This window comes from Pinus tabuliformis, chromosome 5_1 (genome assembly GCF_031772625.1).
Source record: "Pinus tabuliformis cultivar Carrire ecotype Pingquan chromosome 5_1, CPIR1, whole genome shotgun sequence".
Classification (NCBI taxonomy): domain Eukaryota; kingdom Viridiplantae; phylum Streptophyta; class Pinopsida; order Pinales; family Pinaceae; genus Pinus; species Pinus tabuliformis.
In genome coordinates, this window is record NC_142305.1 from 166107730 (window position 1) to 166129696 (window position 21967).

General features: G+C 36.1%; 1 protein-coding gene across 1 annotated transcript; it reads right to left on the minus strand.

Moving 5' to 3' along the window:
* Positions 1–8534: 8534 nt before the first annotated feature.
* On the minus strand, positions 8535–21511 carry LOC149163948 (uncharacterized). The gene is made up of 7 exons (XM_089429314.1): positions 21439–21511; positions 20906–21159; positions 20469–20637; positions 9433–9581; positions 9273–9308; positions 8956–9169; positions 8535–8683 (listed from the first exon to the last, which is right to left on the minus strand). Exons 1-7 carry the CDS (start codon positions 21509–21511, stop codon positions 8535–8537), a joined length of 1044 nt encoding a protein of 347 aa, XP_089285440.1.
* Positions 21512–21967: the final 456 nt, after the last annotated feature.

A 21967-nucleotide genomic window follows, 5' to 3' on the forward strand; every position in this document is an offset into this window, starting at 1 on the left:
AGAGTGCAGAATCAGTAAGGGGTTGTACAATACAATTCATCCTCTTCCTCATCCTCTAACCATATGGGTAAATCATGTTCAATAGAAGGTTGATCAGGAGAAAACAACACAAGTTGTTTGGAAAAATGTCCATTCTTGATAGTCATGTTCCTAACCCTACAACTAATGTAGACATCAACAATGGCCAACCGAGGTCTTCCTAAGATGAGAGGGTATCCATTAAACTTGGTTATGGGTTAGAGGACCAGGAAATCAGTAGGGTACTCCTAGTAGTCAATCGAGACCATGACATTCTTAATAATTTCCTCAGGGGCTACTGTGGATCTATCTACAAACTGCAACACTGTGGTGGTATTTCTCAAAGCCCATTGGATATTGAGCTTCAACATGGTTTTCCTAATCATCACATTGATTGCAGCCCCAAGATCAATTAGGGTATTAGGACCGTAATTCCATGAATGTGCACATCCACTACTGGGCTATCGTGGTTTAGGTATTTTTGGGAGATCACCCTCCCAAGAATCAGGTCAGATATTTGTCCAACAACATTGATTGTGGGGGTATCTCTCCTTCTTCTCTGAGGCCTTTCGAAACATTTTTCTTTAATAAGCCTATTGTAGATGGGAACATATTTAATGGCCTGGAGAACGGTATCTTGATAGCCAAATTCTTCAATTCTCCTCGAAGTTCAACCTCTTCTATGGTGTGCTCCTTAGGGTGGACCAACATTTTAGGGTAGGGAAGTGCATTGAATTGAGGGGCACTCTCTCCCTTCTCTTATTCAATATTTTCATATGGAGAAGGTGGGTGATTTTCTGGGAGCACCTTCCTAGACCTAAGATTGATCTCTTGGATTTCCACAACATAAGAGAGATAATGTCTCCCCACTGTAGACCTGTTGTGCCTACTTATTATTCGGGATCCTATTAGGTTGAGAAGGAATTTAAGGTTGCTTAGGTGGAGTAGGATGAGTTAGCCTTGTTTGAGGTTAGAGTGGAGGCAGTAAAGAAGGTGGTTGGTTTGTTTGAGGCCTCGACCCTTTTGAGGGGTTTCCACAATAGGAATATTGGGGTGGATATGGCTGAAAAGGATTGTTGACAGGTTGAGGAGGGTACGGAAGATGATAAGGCCAAGGAGGAGGTGTGGACCATGATGGATGGGTGGAAGGGTACGAAGGCTTAAAAGGTACATTTTGATTTGAATTCTAGTGAGGATAATGTGTGCCTTGCATGCCTTGTTAATATGGACGAGGTAGTGGTGGCCTCCTTTGGTTAATGAAACACAACTGTTCTGACCCATTATCTACTCATCCCTGGTATACGTCTTTTAGGCATGGTAGAGAGGGACCTTTTTATGTTGCATGATTCTCTTCACATACTAGGAATACTTCTATAACATTCAGTGGGAATTCATTCCCAGGATGTTTTTTAGTACATCTAGGGCATAAAATAGCTAGTGCCCTTCCTGCTTCCTCTTGTTTCCTTTTGATTTTCATAGTATCCATTTGCAAAGCAAATGTGTGCAACATTTGACTCTGGAAATTATCCAACATATTTCCTATTTCACACTTGATGGATGTTGTGGAGGGAGAGGAAATGAACAAGTTTTGGCTAGACCTACCCTTCTTCTTAACAACCCTAGAATAATTCTTGAATATAGTTTTGATCTCATGATAAGGTAATTAGTAGATATCTCCTCCAAATAGCATGTTGAGGGTTTCCATTACATATTCCTTGATCCCTCAGAGAAGAACTAGCTTGAGTGACTCAACATCAAGGCTATAGTTTTCCCTCCTATAATTCAGTTGAAATATTTCCTCATAGCCTTCCAAAGATTCATCAGGTCCAAGGGTCATCCTAAATATTTTCTCCTTCGTTTCTTTGAAACTACACTAATCCCAGTATATATCATTGAATGTTTGTTGCATTTGGGCCCAGGTAGTGATGATGCATCTATGTAGACTCATAAACCAGCTCAAGGCTGCATCTTTGAGGTTAGAAGAAAACAACTTCAACTTCTGCTCATCAGAGGCATAGTCATAGGTCCTACAGACAACAACTAACTCCAACATGAAGGTGTTAGGATCTTCAGAGGTTAGGCCATGGAAATTTGGAAGGGCAGCAGGCCTTATATGTTTCATACTAGCTTCTCCATTGGTTTATCAGAGAGGGAAGAGCTCATTGCTCTTGTTTTCAACCATGGTTTGGGTAGGTGAGATGGGTTCTTCTTCTTCCCCAATAGGTTCTTCCAAAATTTCAAGTTGCTCGCCTAGAGGGTCTTCTAACTCCCCTATAGTTAGAGAGGGAAGTTCATAGTCACCAAAGAAGAATGAAGGTTGACTACTTGAGGGTGTGGAGGTTTTTGGTAAGAATTTTTCTTGGTTATCCCTACTCCTACGAGGCATGAAATATTTTTTTTTTTGAACTTTTCACTTTTTTCAAAGTAATAAAACTGATGCAAAATAGAAAAATATGATCAATAAAAAACAACACCTACTTAGACATGTCCTCGAAATTGACACCAAAAAGTGTCTAGCGCTAGTATTGCACCAAGAGTGTTATAACTCCCAAGGGTTCCTCAACTTAAATGATCAACCTGAGGTTCGTAGAAACTTAGAGGTGACAATGCTATACAGATAGTAAGTTACGTTCTACTCATAACACCCTCAATCATGACATCAAATTAAGGTGTTCAGAGACCATTCCTCCAACTTAACTATAGTGAATTCTTGTTGATGAAAGCACAATTGAAAATTGATTCTTAACTATGAAAATGAAAATTTCATGTGTTCAACTTGTAGATGCTAATTATCATTACATGAAAGAGAAAGGGCTAATCTACATGAAAAATTAAAGCTACCCTATATTGCATAATTCATCGACTTGGTAACCTATTTGGATATATCATTGATCTAATTCACATTTTCCTGAAAATCGGAAATCTAACTTGTATCATGCTTGTGAATGAAAAATACTAATTGTACTGTGTTTTGGAGTGAGGAAAATAAGTGGTTGAAGTGGTCTAGGAGCTTCTCTTTATCATCAAATAGCAACTTGGGGCCAATATTCATCTTGATTTAGCTAAGGCTCTTGTGGAGAGAAAAACAGGTCGAGGAACATGGTGCTACACGCCGACTAAATGTATTGGTACATGAGGTCTTGTATTTCTACAGGATGACTTGTATTACTACATGAGGGGTTCCAAGAGCCTTCTTAGGGTGGAAATGGTATCTTGAGGGCATGAAGATGTGGACAAAGGTAGGAGGGAGTGAAGTAAGGTTGGGGAAGCCTCCTACTCAAGCCTACCACACCTCGAGGGTCTTTCTTGCACCAATATGATTGCCCACGGTGTCCTTAATTGTCTAAACAGAGTGATTGTGGAAATTGAGTTTTGGGAGCAGAATTGAAGGGTGTAAGGAGAAGATGGACAAGTCCAAGTGGAGATGAAAGATGTACCATCCCCCGTAGATCAACACAACCCTACAACTCACAACATGCATGCATCAGTTGATCATTAACACAATGATATAAACTATGATGAAAAAGATCTATTCTATGCAACAACACTATTCTAATCATTGAACTAACTCTTAAGTTGAAAAAAGTAAATACGAAGAAGGACAAATAACATCTATTTGTTTCCAAAAAATTATAAACAAAATGTTTTTAGACTGAGATTGTAAATATTTCCAAGCATTCTCCCACAAAAGAGGTGGTAAGGATTCCTTTAATAACACGTTTTTATAGTTTAACATCTACTGCAATAAAATAAAGACATTAAATGATTTAAAATAAGAACAATACGTAAATACAAAGAGGTACCAAAGCCTATAGGTTGGGTCCAAACCTAAGGATTTCATCCCTCTAAAACTAGCTCAGGTGCAACTTAATAACTAACTTATCATTATTGGAAAATAGTAGTCTCATAGATCACATGAAATTTAACAATGAAAATGTCAAGCCTTGAGCTCAATAGCTACTCCTAGCTAATTAAAAATTCAAATCCTAATGAGCCTTTCACCTCGTTTATTTATACAAAAGGGTATCTAATTGCATCTCCCTTGATATCAAGGTGAGTTAGAGAGTTAAGGAGGTGGGCAAGCCTCCCTAAATTCCCTCGTCATTGTCTTCATCCAACCCTTGCATAGTAAATGCCTCAAGGCCTATTTTTCCTACAATTTAATCACATTATGTCACATACTATGACAAACACCTTTTACTCTTCTTACTAAGCATATTATAACAAAAAATGTGAATTAATGTGAGAAAGGGGTAGTTTTAATAGCATAATGAACTTCAAGATATACCTACTGATAGGACTCATGAGAAGAAAAGGACCTAATCGCTGCATGTGACAAATTTTCCTTATTAAGCATCCAACAACATTTCTACCAAATCGTCCTTCACTCAATAACTATCTCACAATTTGACAATTTGGTAAAGGAATTAGAAACACAAGTATTAAGGATGCATTTTGATTAATTTAAGGTGGGGCATTCTATTTTTTTGAAGGCCATTAGTTAAATTTTATTAGAATGAACAAATTTATCAAATTAAGAGCACAAATTTTTTGTTAAAATTTCATTTGGCCACACAGAGATATATTTACAAAAGCTAACTTCTTTGTGAGTTTAGAATTGGGGTGGTAAGGATGCCTTTAATAACAAGTTTTTATAGTTTAACATCTACTACAATAAAATAAAGACATTAAATGATTTAAAATAAGAACAATACGTAAATACAAAGAGGTACCAAAGCCTATAGGTTGGGTCCAAACCTAAGGATTTCATCCCTCTAAAACTAGCTCACATGCAACTTCATAACTAACTTATCATTATTGGAAAATAGTAGTCTCATAGATCACATGAAATTTAACAATGACAATGTCAAGCGCTAAGCTCAATAGCTACTCCTAGATAAATAAAAAATTCAAATCCTAATGAGCCTTTCACCTCATTTATTTATACAAAAGGGTATCTCATTGTATCTCCCTTGATATCAAGGTGAGTTAGAGAGTTAAGGAGGTGGAAAAGCCTCCCTAAATTCCCTTGTGGTTGTCTTCATCCAACCCTTGCATAGTAAATGCCTCAAAAATGCCTATTTTTCCTACAATTTAATCACATTATGTCACATACTATGACAAACACCTTTTACTCTTCTTACTAAGCATATTATAACAAAAAATGTGAATTAATGTGAGAAAGGGGTAGTTTTAATAGCATAATGAACTTCAAGATATACCTACTGATAGGACTCATGAGAAGAAAAGGACCCAATCCGTGACAAATTTTCCTTATTAAGCATCCAACAACATTTCTACCAAATTGTCCTTCACTCAATAACTATCTCACAATTTGACAATTTGGTAAAGGAATTAGAAACACAAGTACTAAGGATGCATTTTGATTAATTTAAGGTGAGGCATTCTATTTTTTTGAAGGCCATTAAATAAATTTTATTAGAATGAACAAATTTATCAAATTAAGAGCACAAATTTTTTGTTAAAATTTCATTTGGCCACACAGAGATATATTTACAAAAGCTAACTTCTTTGTGAGTTTAGAATTGAGACAGGCCAAATACTTGTTCCCAAGTAGAAATTGTTTGGGGCAAATAGATTTAGAAGGGCCAAGAACTACTCTCTTCCTTAATTTAGGACATATTGAATATCTTATTACAGAGATCAGTGATTCATATTTGGATTATTATCCTCCTGCTAGTGGATTGGGGTTTCAAAAGTTTATTTCCATGAATTTTCGAAGAATCCCATCACCTCGGAAATCAAATCACACATGTGAGAGAAGGTCAAATTATTTGTGGCTCTTTTAAGTTTAATTTCATGTTCGTTCATAGTAATTTAAGAGGTTTTCAGGTGCAATTACATTCGTCTAATGAAGGTTGATTCTGACATTTATAAAGCCTATGGAGTAAACTAAGGTTGAAATAAATTATTTCGAGCCAAGGCTAATAAAGGGGCTACTATTCACTTTCGGAGATACCATGACTAAAATGCTTGATGAAATCATGAGTTGTTGCAGGTTAATACTTCAATGGTGGTCGTTCTCTTCCTAAAGACAAAGATCATCATCAATTAAGAGATCAGACTATTTTTTTTTACACATGATCAAGGTATTCATATTTATAGGGTGTGAGTAATATTTCTATTGAAATAGAGTTCTCTATTGTCCTTTGGACAAGATCTTTATTTCCTAGAAGCATGAGTTGCTCTGGACCTGGGTGTAGCTATAGAGATAAAGGAGTCTGAACTCATTATAATGTTGGTTGTGTTATTATCTTTGGATCCGGATGTTATTTATCGTCATAACTTAAAAAAATCATATATGATGATGATGGTGGTGGTTAACGTCCACTGGGGCCAAATTGGTCTATCAGACCTATAATTTTCTTCGGGAGATTGGTGTTGTAGCTTTCTTTGTTCTCTATATGGTCTTCCAACTTTCTTTATCTTGCATCTCCTTCATCTCTTCTGTTTCTTGTGAGACCAAATTGGTCTATCAAACCTATAATTTTCTTACTTCTTAATTGTCTAGCTTCTCGTCTTTCTTGGGGAGATTGGTGTTGTAGCTTTCTTTCTTTTCTATATAGTCTTCCAACTTCCTTTATCTTGCATCTCCTTCATCTCTTTTGTTTCTTGGGACATCTCTTCTGGTTCTTGGGCCATTGGTGTCTTAGCTTCGCTATCTGTTGTGTTCGTCTTGAGAAGTCTCAGAGATTTGCTTTGCTGTTAAATGAAGATTTATTTTGTGTGGTATTGGAATCTTCATACATGTTGATGCTTGAGGGGTTGACTAGTTCACTTTTTTGCTCTTGGGCGTGGATTTCCCCTTCTTTGTCTTGAGAGTTGTTTCTTTCTTGCCAAATTTCTTGTGATTCAGAGCTTTCTCACGAGTATTCTTCCTTGATGACAGTTTGATAGTGTAATGTAGATTTGTGGTGATTCTTTCTAGCAAAATTTTTTTGGGAGGCTTTTGGGCAATTTTTCGCTAGATGGCCTGTCCCAAAGCAAGCCACATCTTAAGACGAAAAATTCCCAATAGCATTTCCAATGGCTTTTAGGCAGAGATGCAAGGGTAGGTTTGGCAATCTCACCCAAACTAAGGTTATGTCTTTTGTTGAGGGATTGAATAATGGGTTCCATGGCGTCATCAATAGCTGTGAGTTTTCCCAAAACCAAGGGCCACAATCTAGAATGCATTGTCTTCTTTTAGGGTTTTCAATTTCATCATAACGGAGATTCAACTGTGGAGAGTTGTCAGGTGTGGCAAAAAACCATTGAACCAGAGATTACCACACTTTGAGAAAACTTCAAATCCTCATCGAGTGAGGTATGGACCAGGTGGATAATGGGAGTTGGGCTTCAATGATGATATGGGCAGGAGCTTGCCCCAGGCAGAAGGAACTGAACCAACAACGATTTTCGCAAAGCTTGTAGCCATTTGGATCAAAGCCTATTCCAAGCTTATGTATGCCTTTGTGGAGCCATTTGGATCAAAGCCTATTCCCAAACTTATGTATGCCCCTATGGAAGAATAAAAAAGCCCAGCAAAAGAATGCCAACCAAAATAACCCTTTAAACCAGATTCTACAAAAAAAAAAGAAGAAGAAGAAGAAAAAAAGAAAAGAAGAAGAAAAGAAAAGAAAAGAAAAAGCATTCAATTGTTGTCACTCAGGCTCAGCTCTGTAATATGCAAAGCCTCAGATGCGTGCAACCCTCGTTCTCTTCGTTCGGGATGCGAAGTTTACAAAACACAACTGGATTTGAAGCCAGTCCACGACAGTAGATCTATTGGAAATCGCAGAACCTCGTTTTCGTGAAATAATAAATAAGGCCGTCTGGAAGAGTTTCAAATCTGAAGTACGGCAGAGAGGCCGTCTGGAAGAGTTTCAAATCTGAAGTGCCGCAGAGATTTAACGGAGTCCACCGATCAGGATGAGAGGAGGCGATTTCGTGAAACTATCTAATAACCCAAACAGTAACCCTAGCAGCAGAAGGTATGAAGCCCGAGATTAATCATTCCGCCAAAGGAATTAGTTGTTTCGACCGGAATTAGTTGTTTCATAAATATAATATGAAATGAGTATGTGATTATTTTGACCTGTAGAATAAATCATGGTATTGTAACCCAAAAAAAAGTATTTACATATTGTAAATCTCCCAAATAAAATAATAATGAAATATAAATTTATTTAACTAATATATTAAATTTTTTTAATAATAACAACACTCTCGAGGGTATATTTTTTTTTTTTTTTTTAACACTAGGATAATCGGTAACTGGTGAGAGTTATCCTGAGCAGGCCCAGGATCAAATCCAACTGGTTGCCACTATAAACCTAGGCTAGGTGCAGCAACCTGCAAGCCACACATAGCAAGAACTTATGCCACAACAAGAGCAGAGAGGTCCACTCTGGGGTCACCTACTCTTCTAGCCAAAACACAACAAGGTATATTATTTTTTTAATAATAAGAACAACACACTCTCAATGGTAAGGGTAAAGGTGAGAACACTCAAATCATAAACCACTTTCGATAATGATACAGTCAAACCGTAAACCGCTGTCGATAATAGCACACTCAAATCGGAAACCGCTTTTAAGGGTAAAGGTGAGAACACTCAAATCATAAACCACTTTCGATAATGATACAGTCAAACCGTAAACCGCTGTCAATAATAGCACACTCAAATGGGAAACCGCTTTTCACAATTCTCATATTCACAATGTTGTAAAACATAATAATATCAAATAAAACAATGGAATAAATTTTTCACTGCGAATGCTCGCTATGAAATTTGTCGACACCACTCCAATACTATTTATTTTATAAAAAACAACCACCACAATCTTCAAACCTTTTGCCAACGATGAACATGAATTTAGTTTATGAAGCTGAGTTGTCACTTTCAATATTAAACTACTCTGCTCCAATATTAACCTCCCCTACCACAATTTTGTGGCCCGTAGACGTCGTTGAAGCTGCCTTTGGCTGGTATCTGGTTTCTCTCTGTGTTCGCTACTGTGTTCGAAGCTTCCTTTGGCTGGTATCTGGGTTCTATCTGTGTTTGAGTGTAAGTTCCATGCGAGCCATCACTTATGTTTTTTAGTCTCATCCGAATCCTCCGTGCACTCTCAGCCGAATCCGTGGCTTCCTGATTATATGAAATACGATGAATTTCAAATATGAAATCTACCATTTTATAGCAAGAAAACACCATGAGAATTTATGTGAAATGAATAGCTGGGCAACCTCACCTTGAGTTGATCCCGAAGAGTCTCCAGCTTATATTCCTGTAAAATACTTACTTTTCAGCTTGATAATACTTAGACAACTGAAATGGACCTATGTGTTGAAATTTTAATTAAATTAAAGTAGTACCAGAGCATTACGATCACTGTGGGCTGTAATTATTACCTCTTGTTGGATCGCCTCTCTCAGCTTAGAAATAACAGCAGCAGTTGTCGATTCATTAGATCTCAGCTGCTTGGTGCATTCCCACAGAACTGTCTCTTCTTGAATGAGTTCATCAGATAATTGAATCGACCGCGTAATGTCCAGGCACCCTGCTGATATGATATGAAATAAGATAATAGATCAATAAATAAAATACTAACTTTACAGCATATAGCAACAGAGGTCACAAGAAGCTAAAGCCAGGTACTCCACAGACTGTGAGGTAGAGGCAGAGTGTTTTTCTTTTTAAAATGTGAAAAAACCATATTTATATTTAGATTATGTGGTTACTTTATTTACCAGTATCTTATAACAGAGTTTTAAAATAGGTTAAAAATCAAAGCAAATATATTGCATAAAGTGCAATATATTTGCACTTATGTAATATGTTTACTAATCAGATCAAATTACTCCTCTTACATTCAATTTAATTAAAAATATTTTTTTTGGGTTACAAAACTGTGAAACAGTTGGCAAAATGCTCATAACATATAAATATAGATATTAAAATTTGCAGTAAAAAAAGCCCTTTCCCGTTTAAAAGTCTCTGAATACATAATATATCAATACAAACATGATGTCGCAGGCAGTGATCAAGTTTGAAGGGCAGGTCTTAATTTCATTTAGAAGGGCACATATTCAGGTTGCACTTCTATAATGAAAAGCATAAAAAAAAAGAGCAATTCAATTGACAACAGTAAATTATTTTCAAATTTCTTTTTATTTTTTCACATGAGAATGGTGGAACAACCACCCCATGGATGTTGTGTATAAGGCAGGTTTGATATGAGCCGCAACTAATATATCGGATGCATTTACCATTAATGGATAAAGAGGAGACCTATATTCCTGCTCCAGTTCAGATAAGGATTAATTTTGTAGGAAATTTTTGCGACTAGAACGTTCAAGCCAATATACAAGTAGCTCAATCAAATTTAAGTTTATTGCATGAATGAAAAAATTCAGTACAATTCTAAACAGGTTTAGGATTCAACAAAAGAGTGTACAAAGGTGTATATGTTTTTGGTATTTCATTTTTTAATATGAAAACATACTAGGAATTGAGAATCCGCAAACAAATCAAATCCAGTATGTTAGGAACCTGTTGAATGCTCTCTTCTCCAAGCATAAATCGTGCTTAAACCTTCCTTTATAGGCGTTTGTTGAATGATGAATCTATGCTCCTCTCCAGCTTAAATCGTCGTCAAACCTTGCTTTGGGCAACCTTCAGGCACAACCCAGTGAAATTACAAACCTAATACATGGCCCATATTGACATCTAGTTGCTCTCAATTGAAACTACCAAATGTAATGGTATCAAAAGGTAATTCTGACATAATAATAAATAACAACTTCCATCATATGCACAATTAGAAAAAACAACTCAAAAAGAAACTGTTGTTTTTGAAATGAGAGAAACTCAGAAATTGCCAAATGTAATGGTATCAAAAGTTAATTGTGACATAATAATTAATAAGAACTTGCATCATATGCACAATTAGAAAAAGCAACTCAAAAGGAAACTGTTGTTTTTGAAATGGGAGTTTAAATTTACAAATTCAACATTCCTAAAATTCAAATTTCAGAAAAAATGAAATTTAAAAAAAAAGGTTGACAATTTGACAGCGCTTCTTAAAAAATTTTAAGATATTATTCCAATTTTTTTTTAAATGACAAAAATCAATTTTTAATTTTTTTTTTACTGGTAAAATTTTCTCCCTACTTCTCTGATGTGCCAGAGACCCTTTGAAGGGCTATGATGTGTTCAATTTTTATCCATGGTCGCAGGCATACAAAGAAGTGCGAGATGTATTAGCCCTTATCAATGGGAGAAACTTGAAACTTCAAGATACCATAGAGCTCATGCTACTAGGCAGTGTTCTCCAATATGACTCTGTTTTTTCTCATATACTTTTTTAATGAGTTAGCATGATTACTATAGTCAGATATTTATTTTGTTTCTAGTGACAAAAATAAATGTTAATAAAAAATTATAGGTTTAAATTTAATAATTATGTATCAAGTTTAAGAAGTTCAGATTTTATCATAAAAAACAAAATAATTATTTAAAAAAAACAAAACGACACTTACTTGAAAGCCTATGTTTCAGAACAACTACTACTTGACTGAACTACTTGTGGAGCAGCTTTTTCCTTTCCAGTTTCCTTCTATGCTTAACCCCAAACCAAACCATGAGTTTTAAAAAAAAATCATGGTGAATGATAGCTCCTTTTTTTAATTAGTATAAGAGTTTTTTTCAGTTTTTAATTGTGGATGTTAGATCAACTTCAAGATAAATTATATTTTTTGAGCTTTAAAAAAAATCATGGTGAATGATAGCTCTTTTTTTTAATTAGTATAAGAGTTATTTCAGTTTTTAATTGTGGATGTTAGATCAACTTCAAGATAAATTATATTTTTTTTCAATTCTAAATCTATTTCTGTTTAGATAACAGTTTCTTTCCATGTAAGGAAACAAGTTAAAAGTCCGAGACACATAAGCATCTACCCTGAGTGAAAGCAACAACAAGATAATTCTAGATGAAGTGGTTTTCTTTGAATACTATCATGCCTCAATGTGCATTCTAAAATAGCAGTTGCCCTTAACTATCCCATTGCTAATTTAGCAACCAAGTTCTATTAAATTTTTTACCATGTAAAAAAAATCAAAACTATGCTTTTATTTCATGGTTCAGATCTTTCTCTACTTCATAGCTCTCATAAACTCAAAAGCTAACGGATTGGGAAATGTGTAAGTCAGGAATTTGGCATGTGGAAATGAGAGAAGACCAACAGGAAGGTGCTAAAACCCGCCGGAAAGCCACAACCGAGAAAGCCAAGTACTTCACAGATCGGTAGGTAAAGGAAGAGTGTTATTCTGGCTCTCATGAACTGAAAAGCTAACGGATTGAGAAATGTGCAAGTCAGGAATTTGGCGTGTGGAAATGAGAGAACACCAACCGGAAGGTGCTAAAACCCACAGGAATGTTGAAATATAATTTCAAGTGCAAGTTTATTTTATTTGCGAAGTGATTTATCGTATATCGCAAATCGTAACTTACCTTGTCACCCTCCGATATGTGTTGTGTCTTCTCGCGATTGCGATGGTGATGCGATCCGATCGCATATCACAGATTGCACCATATGTGTGGTCCATTTTTGTGTTCCGACCAAATGGGATTCTGGAATGCGATTTAAATGAAATCAATGGGTGAAGTATAGGCCAGCATTAAATGAAATTTTACGTGAAGTAAAAGTTTTTACTTACCGCCAGTAAATGTCAGTAAAACAGTAAATGCTATTTACTGTGGGTTGGTAAGTTTTGATGAAATTTTTAATTTTGTTTCAGCGGGAGTATGGGCACAACTAAAGGCTCGTAAAAACATTTAATTTTTATTTTTTCTTTTACGGAAGCATGGCCAGTGAAAACGTGAAGTAATTTCCTTTTGGTTGTGATATATATATGTATTATTTTTGTGTGTTGATGTGAAGAGGTGAGACGCAGCAGTGCCCATGTAAGAGAATTGTAATACACAGCAGTGTAAATTGTATTGAAATGCACAGCAGTGCGAAGTAAAAAAAAATAAAACGCAGCAGCGTGAGAAAATCTGTGTAATTTCCACACAGCGGTGCGAAGTAAAAAAAATAAAACGCAGCAGCGTGAGAAAATCTGTGTAATTTCCACACAGCACTGAAAGTAATTTTTCTGTAGTTGAAGTTTGTTTTTACAGCAATGAATGTAGAAGAGATTCTTACACACAGCAGTGTAAAATCTAGTAATTTTCTTTTTGTTGTTGAATTTTTTTTTGTAAATCCCTCTGAGTGAAAGAGGATGAATATGTATCAGGTATTTTATGTTTAATGAATGCAAATCTATTTGTGTGGGTATGTAATACCCTATTCTCAGAATTTTTTTATTGAAGCTTCCCTGTGCAAAAGATCTTGAGGAGAGAAACAGAGCATTGTCTCTGTTTGTGTTCAGCTTGTGTGTTTTTGGGATTTTACCAGAAAAATCCCCAACAGTGGTATCAGAGCTAGTTCAGGCTCTTTGAAGGGTTCAAAGAAGCTGAAGGAAGGATTCTTATTGCAGCAACTTCTCCAGCAGTGTGAAGACTCAGGCAAAAGAATCCAAGGTATTTCTCAAGTTTTTTTTTTTGTGTTGCTGTTGAAGACAGTCTGTTATTTTAAATACACAGTGAAGTATTTGAAGCATAGTTAAGAGTGCAAAAATGGCTGGCACGAGCACCAGCAATAGCATGGGTATGTAGCTCCCATTACTTGATGGCAAAAACTATGATTATTGGGCAATAACAATGAAAGCCTTGTTTGCTTCCCAAGACTTATGGGAAATAGTTGAAGATGGTTTTGAACAACCAACAGATGAAAATGAGTTTAATGCATTAACTCAAGGAGAGAAGGATCTGTTAAAGAGCCACAAGAAGAAGGACTCAAAAGCTCTATTCTTCTTGTATCAAGCAGTGCATGGAAGCGTGTTTCCAAGGTTAGCAGCAGCTAAGACATCCAAAGAAGCATGGCAAACTCTTAAAACAGCCTATCAAGGCATGGAGAAAGTGAAGACAGCAAAGCTACAGTTGTTGAGGAAAGATTTTGAGAACGTGTGCATGAAGGAGTCAGACAATATTGACTCATTCTTCACTCAAGTAATTGGCTTGGTCACATAGATAAGATTTCGTGGAGAGATACTTGAAGAAAGAAGGATTGTGGAGAAACTATTGAGGTGCCTACCCTCAAGGTTCCATGTGATTGTCACCACCATAGAAGAGACAAAGGATCTCTCAAAATTTTCAGTTGATGAGCTTCATGCATCACTGATCACACATGAGCAGAGGTTGAGTAGAAATGAAAATTGATCTCTAGAGCAAGCCTTCAAGACCCAGATGTCCTTTGGAAGAGGAAGAGGTCAAGGCAGAGGAAATAAGAGAGGAAGAAGTAGAAGCCAGAACAAAGGTGGAAGGAACAGTCCACCAAATGCTCAAGGAAGAGGCAGCAACCCAAATCAGAATCAAGGCCAAGGCAGCAGCGGACAAAGTGGACAGCATCATGCTCAAGGACAAAGGTATGAAAAATCCAATGTCCAATGTTATTATTGTAAAAAATATGGGCATTATGCCAGTGAATGTAGGAAGAAGCAGCATGATGTGAATAATAGATCTAATGTAAATATTACTAAAGAAAATGTCAGCCAAGATAATGTTTTGTTAGCTTGTAATATGGCTGAAACAAACAGTGAAGACATATGGTTTTTAGACTCTGGTTGCAGCAACCATATGACAGGAAACATAGCTTTGTTTTCTGCTTTAGATCAAAGTGTGAAGTCACAAGTCACACTTGGGACTGATAGCAAAATTTCTGACATGGGTAAAGGAGAAGTTAAAATATTTACAAAGCAAGGTGAAAGGAAACCCATAGCAGATATCTATTATGTTCCTGGAATGAGATGTAACCTCTTGAGTATTGGACAACTTGTTCAAAAGGGTTACAATGTTTTCTTTGAGAATGATGTATGCACCATCATGGATATTTCACCCAGCAAAAGATGTATTGCTGAAGTGAGGATGACGAGGAACAGGATGTTCCCTCTCAGAATAAGAGTAGAATTGAAAAACAAAGAAGTAATTGCAGCAGTTTCCCAAGAGGCTCTCCAAAGTGTGCCAAAGGATGAAAATTGGTTGTGGCACTTGAGATTTGGACATCTCAACTTTGGAGGTCTTAACCTGTTGAGTAGAAAATGGATGGTAAGAGGATTACCATTGATAGAGAAACCAAACAGCCTTTGTGAAGGCTGCATATTGGGAAAAAAATACAGAGAAAGTTTTCCATCAGGGAAAAGCATAAGGGCAAAAGTACCCTTAGAAATTGTCCACTCATATTTATGTGGACCAATGCAAACCCCATCTTTAGCAGGCAACCAATATTTTCTAATATTTATTGATGATTTTACAAGAAAGACTTGGGTTTATTTCTTGAACAACAAATCGGAAGTGTTTGAAAAATTCCGAAATTTCAAACCACTCGTGGAAAATCAAAGTGGGCTGCGCATCAATGTTTTGAGAACAGACAGAGGAGGTGAGTATATCTCCAAGGAATTCCTACGGTTTTGCAGAGAAAATGGAATTCACAAGCAATTCACAGCAAGGTAAACCCCACAGCAAAATGGAGTAGCTGAAAGGAAGAATAGGACCATCATGGATATGGTGAGGAGCATGTTAAAGGAAAAGCATTTGCTAAATGATTATTGGGCTGAAGCCGTAAACTGTGTTGTATATATCTTGAATACATGTCTTACAAAAGCTGTGATGAACAAAGTGCCAGAAGAGGCATGGAGTGGGAGAAAGCAAGGAGTCACCCACATGAAAATTTTTGAATGTGTGGCCTATGCATACATTCCTGATTAGCTAAGCAGGAAGTTGGATAGCAAAGGGGAGAAATGTATCTTCATTGGATACAGTGAGGAATCCAAGGCTTACAGGTTGTATATCCCATCCACCAAGAAATTCTTTGTGAGCAGAGATGTTCAGTTCATTGAGGAGGAAGCTTGGGATGGAAGCATAGAGAAAACAATTAATGTTAAAAATTGTTTGTCTCGTGATGAATATGATGAGGAGATGGTAGAAATACATCCCCAAACAGCAGCGCCAACACAAGGACAACAAGGAACACCTTTGAGGATAAATGAAAGTGGTTCTCCAAGCACACCACAAGGAGGAAATTCAGGTGTGTCCTCAAGCACTTGCACACCAAATGAAAGAGGTAAGAAGTTCAAAAACTTGAGTGACATTTATAATGGAGGAATGAATTCTTTATTTGCATTATATTGTCATGTTGATGATCCTATTCATTTCGAAGATGCTATTAAAGATAAGAAATGGATAAAGCTATGGATGAGGAGATGAATGCCATAGAAAGAAACAAGACATGGGATTTGGTTGAGCTACCAAAAGGTAAAGAAATCATTGGAGTCAAATGGGTCTATAAGACCAAGTGCAATGCTGAAGGCAAAATTGAAAGACACAAGGCAAGGCTGGTTGTCAAGGGATACAAGCAGCAGTATGGAAGAGACTATGAGGAGACTTTCGCACCGGTTACAAGAATGGAAACCGTGAGAGCAGTGTTTTCCATAACAGCACAAAACAAATGGAAAGTTTACCAAATGGATGTGAAGTCGGCATTCCTAAATGGAGTGTTAAAGGAGGAGGTTTATATTGAACAGCCACTGGGCTATGAGAAGAAACGCCAAGAGCACAAAGTGTGCAGATTGGAGAAAGCTCTTTATGGGCTGAAACAAGTGCGAAGAGCGTGGTACAGTAGGATAGATTCCTATATACTGGAAAATGAATTTGACAAATGTGAGGGAGAACCCACCATCTACATCAAAGAAAATGATGGCAAGATTTTAATTGTTGTCTTGTATGTTGATGATGTGATTTTTACAGGTAATGATGACTACCTCATTGAAAATTTTAAATCAGTCATGAAAGAAGAATTTGAGATGACTGACATGGGTTTGCTGAGATACTTCTTAGGAATAGAAGTAGATCAAAATGAAAATGGAATTTTTATCTCTCAAGCAAGATATGTAAATGATGTGTTGAGCAGATTTAATATGCAAGAGTACAAAGCAGCAATCACTCCCACAGTAATGGGATTAAAACTCAGCAAAGAGGACAGCAGCAAGGATTTTGATCCTAGCTTGTACAAGAGCATAGTTGGCAACCTTATGTATTTAACTGCAACCAGGCCGGATATAATGCATGTTGTTAATTTGATTTCCAGATTCATGGAGAGGCCAAAAGAGGCACATTGGCAGGCAACAAAAAGAATTCTGAGGTATGTCAAAGGTACAAAAAGATTTGGCATTTTGTATACTTTTTCAGAAAGTTCAGATTTAGTTGGCTACACCGATAGCGATTGGGCTGGAAGTGTGGATGATGGGAATAACACTTCCGGTTATGTCTTTCACATGGGTTCAGGAGCAATTTCATGGGCTTCCAAGAAGCAGCCAATTATGGCGTTGTCTACAGCAGAAGCAGAGTACGGGGCAGCTACAACAACAGCATGTCAAGCAGTTTGGATGAGAAGAATGTTGAGGAGCTTAGGCCAAGAGCAGGCAAAAGCAACAGTGATTTTCTGTGACAATAGCTCAGCTATTGCGTTGTCCAAGAATTCTGTGTTTCACAAGCGAACGAAACACATTGATACAAGGTTTCACTACATAAGAGAATTGGTGAACAACGGAGAAATTGTTTTACAACATTGTACCACTCAGGAACAGGTTGCGGATATTCTGACCAAGCCACTGGATCAGAAGAACTTTGAATCTTTAAGGAAGCGTCTGGGTATGATTGATAACCTAGCACTTGAAACTAAAGGGGAGTGTTGAAAAATAATTTCAACTGAAAGTTTATTTTATTTGCGATGCGATCTATCGCATATCACAAATCGCGGCTTACCTTGTCACCCTCCGATATGTGTTGTGTTTTTTGGTGATTGCGATGGTGCGATGCGATCCGATCGCATATCGCAGATCGCACCATATGTGTGGTCCATTTTTGTGTTCCGACCAAATGGGATTCTGCGATGCGATTTAAATGAAGTCAATGGGTGAAGTATAGGCCAGCATTAAATGAAATTTTACGTGTGAAGTATAGGCCAGCATTAAATGAAATTTTACGTGAAGTAAAAGTTTTTACTTACCGCCAGTAAATGTAGTAAAACAGTTAATGCTATTTACTGTGGGTTGGTAAGTTTTGATGAAATTTTTAATTTTGTTTCGGGAGTATGGGCACAAGTAAAGGCTGGTAAAAGCATTTAATTTTTATTTTTTCTTTTATGGAAGCATGGCCAGTGAAAACGTGAAGTAATTTCCTTTTGGTTGTGATATATATATATATGTAATATTTTTGTGTGTTGATGTGAAGAGGTGAGACGCAGCAGCACTCATGTAAGAGAATTGTAATACACAACACTGTAAATTGTATTGAAATGCACAACAGTGCGAAGTAAAAAAAAATAAAACGCAGCAGCTGAGAAAATCTGTGTAATTTCCACACAGTGGTGCGAAGTAAAAAAAATAAAACGCAGTAGCGTGAGAAAATCTGTGTAATTTCCACACAGTGGTGCGAAGTAAAAAAAATAAAACGCAGTAGACTGAGAAAATCTGTGTAATTTCCACACAGCAATGAAAATAATTTTTCTGTAGTTGAAGTCTGTTTTTACAGCAGTGAATGTAGAAGAGATTCTTACACACAACAATGTAAAATCTCACGAGGAGACATTAATTTTCTTTTTGTTGTTGAATTTTTTTTTGTAAATCCCTCTGAGTGAAAAAGGATGAATATGTATCAGTCATTTTATGTTTAATGAATGCAAATCTATTTGTGTGGGTATGTAATACAAATCCCTCTGAGCAAAGAGGATGAATATGTATCAGTCATTTTATGTTTAATGAATGCAAATCTATTTGTGTGGGTATGTAATACTCTGTTCTCAGAATTTTTTTATTGAAGCTTCCCTGTGCAAAAGATCTTGAGGAGACAAACAGAGCATTGTCTCTCTTTTTGTTTAGCTTTTGAGTTTTTGGGATTTTACCAGAAAAATCCCCAACAAGGAAAGCCACGTACTTCACAGACATGTAGGCAAAGGGAGAGTGTTTCTCTTTTTAAATTGTGAAAAAATTGCATGTGTTTCTCTTTTTAAATTGTGAAAAAATTGCATTCATGTTTAGATTATGCTACCAGTGTGGGTTTTAAAAGAAGTTAAAAATTAAAATAAATAAATTGGCTCTGCTACACAGACTTCTCCGATGACTGTTTTTTCATGTTGCATGATTATTTTTCTTAGAGATTATTTTGTTTTGGTAATTATATTTAAATCTGTGTGTAAATTAAACATGAATGTAATGCAAAATAAATATGAATAAAAAATTACATGGTGAAATCCTATAATTGTACACAAGTTGAAATTTTTTTTATTTTTATTCTTTATAACTATGGCTTAAAAAACAAAATAACAACCGAAAACCACAGGGAATGGATAACACGGATAACACCTTTCTATTAGTATCATATTGAATGGGTTTCATTAGTCCCCCAAATTTGTTTGTCAGATTGAATGAGTTTCATTAGTACGCCAAATTTGTTTGTCAGGTTAACCTCAAGCAAAAGCATGTTTTTTTTTAATTCTAAAACTGTTTTTCTTTGAATAAGAATTAGTAAAATAGGTGAACACTTTAAGTATGGAAGTATTTGGTGTGAGTGAAAGCAGAAGTATCTGGTATGAGTGAAAGCATGCTCTTTATAGACTATCAGAAAAATAATTTTCCAGGTGGCTTAATTTTCATTAACTATTAATAATAAATCAACCAGTGATGAGTAAACCTACATTCTGAAATAACAAACAATTACAGCTGTTCTTCTACGGGTTTGAGCAAACTGAAGTTTGAAAAAATAACTGAATTTTGAAAAAAATTCTTATTACGTAAAAAAATAACAATAACTCTTAAGTTCATGCTCCAGATCTTGCTCTAGTGAACTCTAAAGCCAACATATAAAGAAATGTATCGAATCAGGAATTCTACCTGTGGAAATGAGAACCAAAAACCAACTTTTCCACAAAACGAAAAACCAACTGGAAAGTGCTAAAATGGATGAGTTTTGAAAGCCAAGTGTAGCATTATTATCATTGAGGCAGGACATCAGAGAAGCGACGAAATCAGAAATCTGTGAGAAGACTGAGCGTGAAGAGACATGAGTAAATTGGTGTGAGGCGAGATATTTAATGAGCAAATTTTGTTATGGTTGTCAGAATGTGTTGATACACTACGGAATCAGAGTTATTATTTATTTGATATAGAATTGGCAAAATCTATGGAAATTATGCTCGCTTTAACCATGTTCGTCTCTCCAGCAAACTTACTTCGCTTCGGCAATAAAGAAACACAACAATTTATTAACTACTTTTGTTGTTTGTCTACATACCAGTTTGGCAGGTGTTGTGTACATCGTTCTCTATCTCTTTCAACCGTTTCATCGAAGACTCGCATGTTTTCAATATCATATCTTCCTCTATATGCTCCTCTCCGGCTGCCTGGTATGCTGTTAATATTCTCTCCGCAGTACCTCCACCTTCGAATCTAACTTCCAGTTTCTAAAATGATACCAATTAACAGAAAACGTCAAAAGGGAAACCCTAGTACAATGTTACTGAAAGTAATGAACAAATGTATGGTAAATTGTCTCACTCTTTTTCTGGGGCGCATTGGGTCAAATCCTTCATCCGAACTTGATGGGGGGTTTTCTCCAAGAAATTGTGTTCTCAGATTGTGATGACCTAATTTAAAAACTAAAAAATGATCAGAATACATAAAATACAAACATTCAAATATCATTTATTCATCAGAGAATACGGCATATACCAGCTTCGAGACAGCTTCGATTATAACTTGTCCTCCGTTTTGATATAGATCTACAAGATATATTGGTAGAACCCGCCAAAATTCATTCACAAATAACTCACAGCCATTCCTCTCCACGCTATTCAGTAAGATGTCATTCGCAAGATAAAGCAATGAGATTTTCTTGTCTTCGCTTGCTTTCTCAAAATCTCTACACCATGTCTCCACTATCGCCTGTGCTTCATTCCGGTAGAAGATGCACCATTGGGAAGTGACTGATAAAGGCCAACTTATTATATCAATGTTCCATTCCATAATAACGTTAAAGCAACTGTAAATTTCTGTAATTCCTTCCCTAATGCCATAGATTCTAGCAGGTCTTTCAAAAACTTAAATAAAATTATTCATACCTATTCATATATAATCCAGTTTTATATATCGGTTTTAGGCCGAGGACTAAGGATAAATTAACCAGGGGGATGCTATTACTGAAATTTCACGATAAATTTTAATTTTTCAAAAATAAGCAGAGTAAATCTCAGAAAAACAATTACCTTCCACACTCTCTCTGGTGCTCTCCAATTTCTCAAGCTTGTCAATCAGACGTTCCTTCCAAACGCCACCCATGGTATTTGGCTGCTCACGATGTGGCTTACCTGTGAACTAAAATAACGATCTAATTATATTGCTGAGCGGGAAAACTTACTTTGCGGACTCTGGGGGGGAAGGTTTTCGTCCAGAACGATATATTTATAGATATATAAGATGAGTATTTACAAATGGGTCATTATTATAAATAGATGCCGACCATGATATACGGGGAAAAATGTTGCTATTTTAGATTCGAGAGTCCACATTTCAATATATGGAGTATTTAATATACTTTGCATTGGGGTGTTTATTGTTAGGCATAAGTGGCATATTTCTTCAATAAATGATGGTTATGAATGTTAAATTGGGTTAAAAGATTTTAAATTTATTTTTTAATAAGTAAAAGGGTAAAAAAATAATAGATGGAATGTTTTTTAGTGTAATTTTTTTAGTTTATGGTTAAGAATATGGTATTGTTATAAAATATTTTGG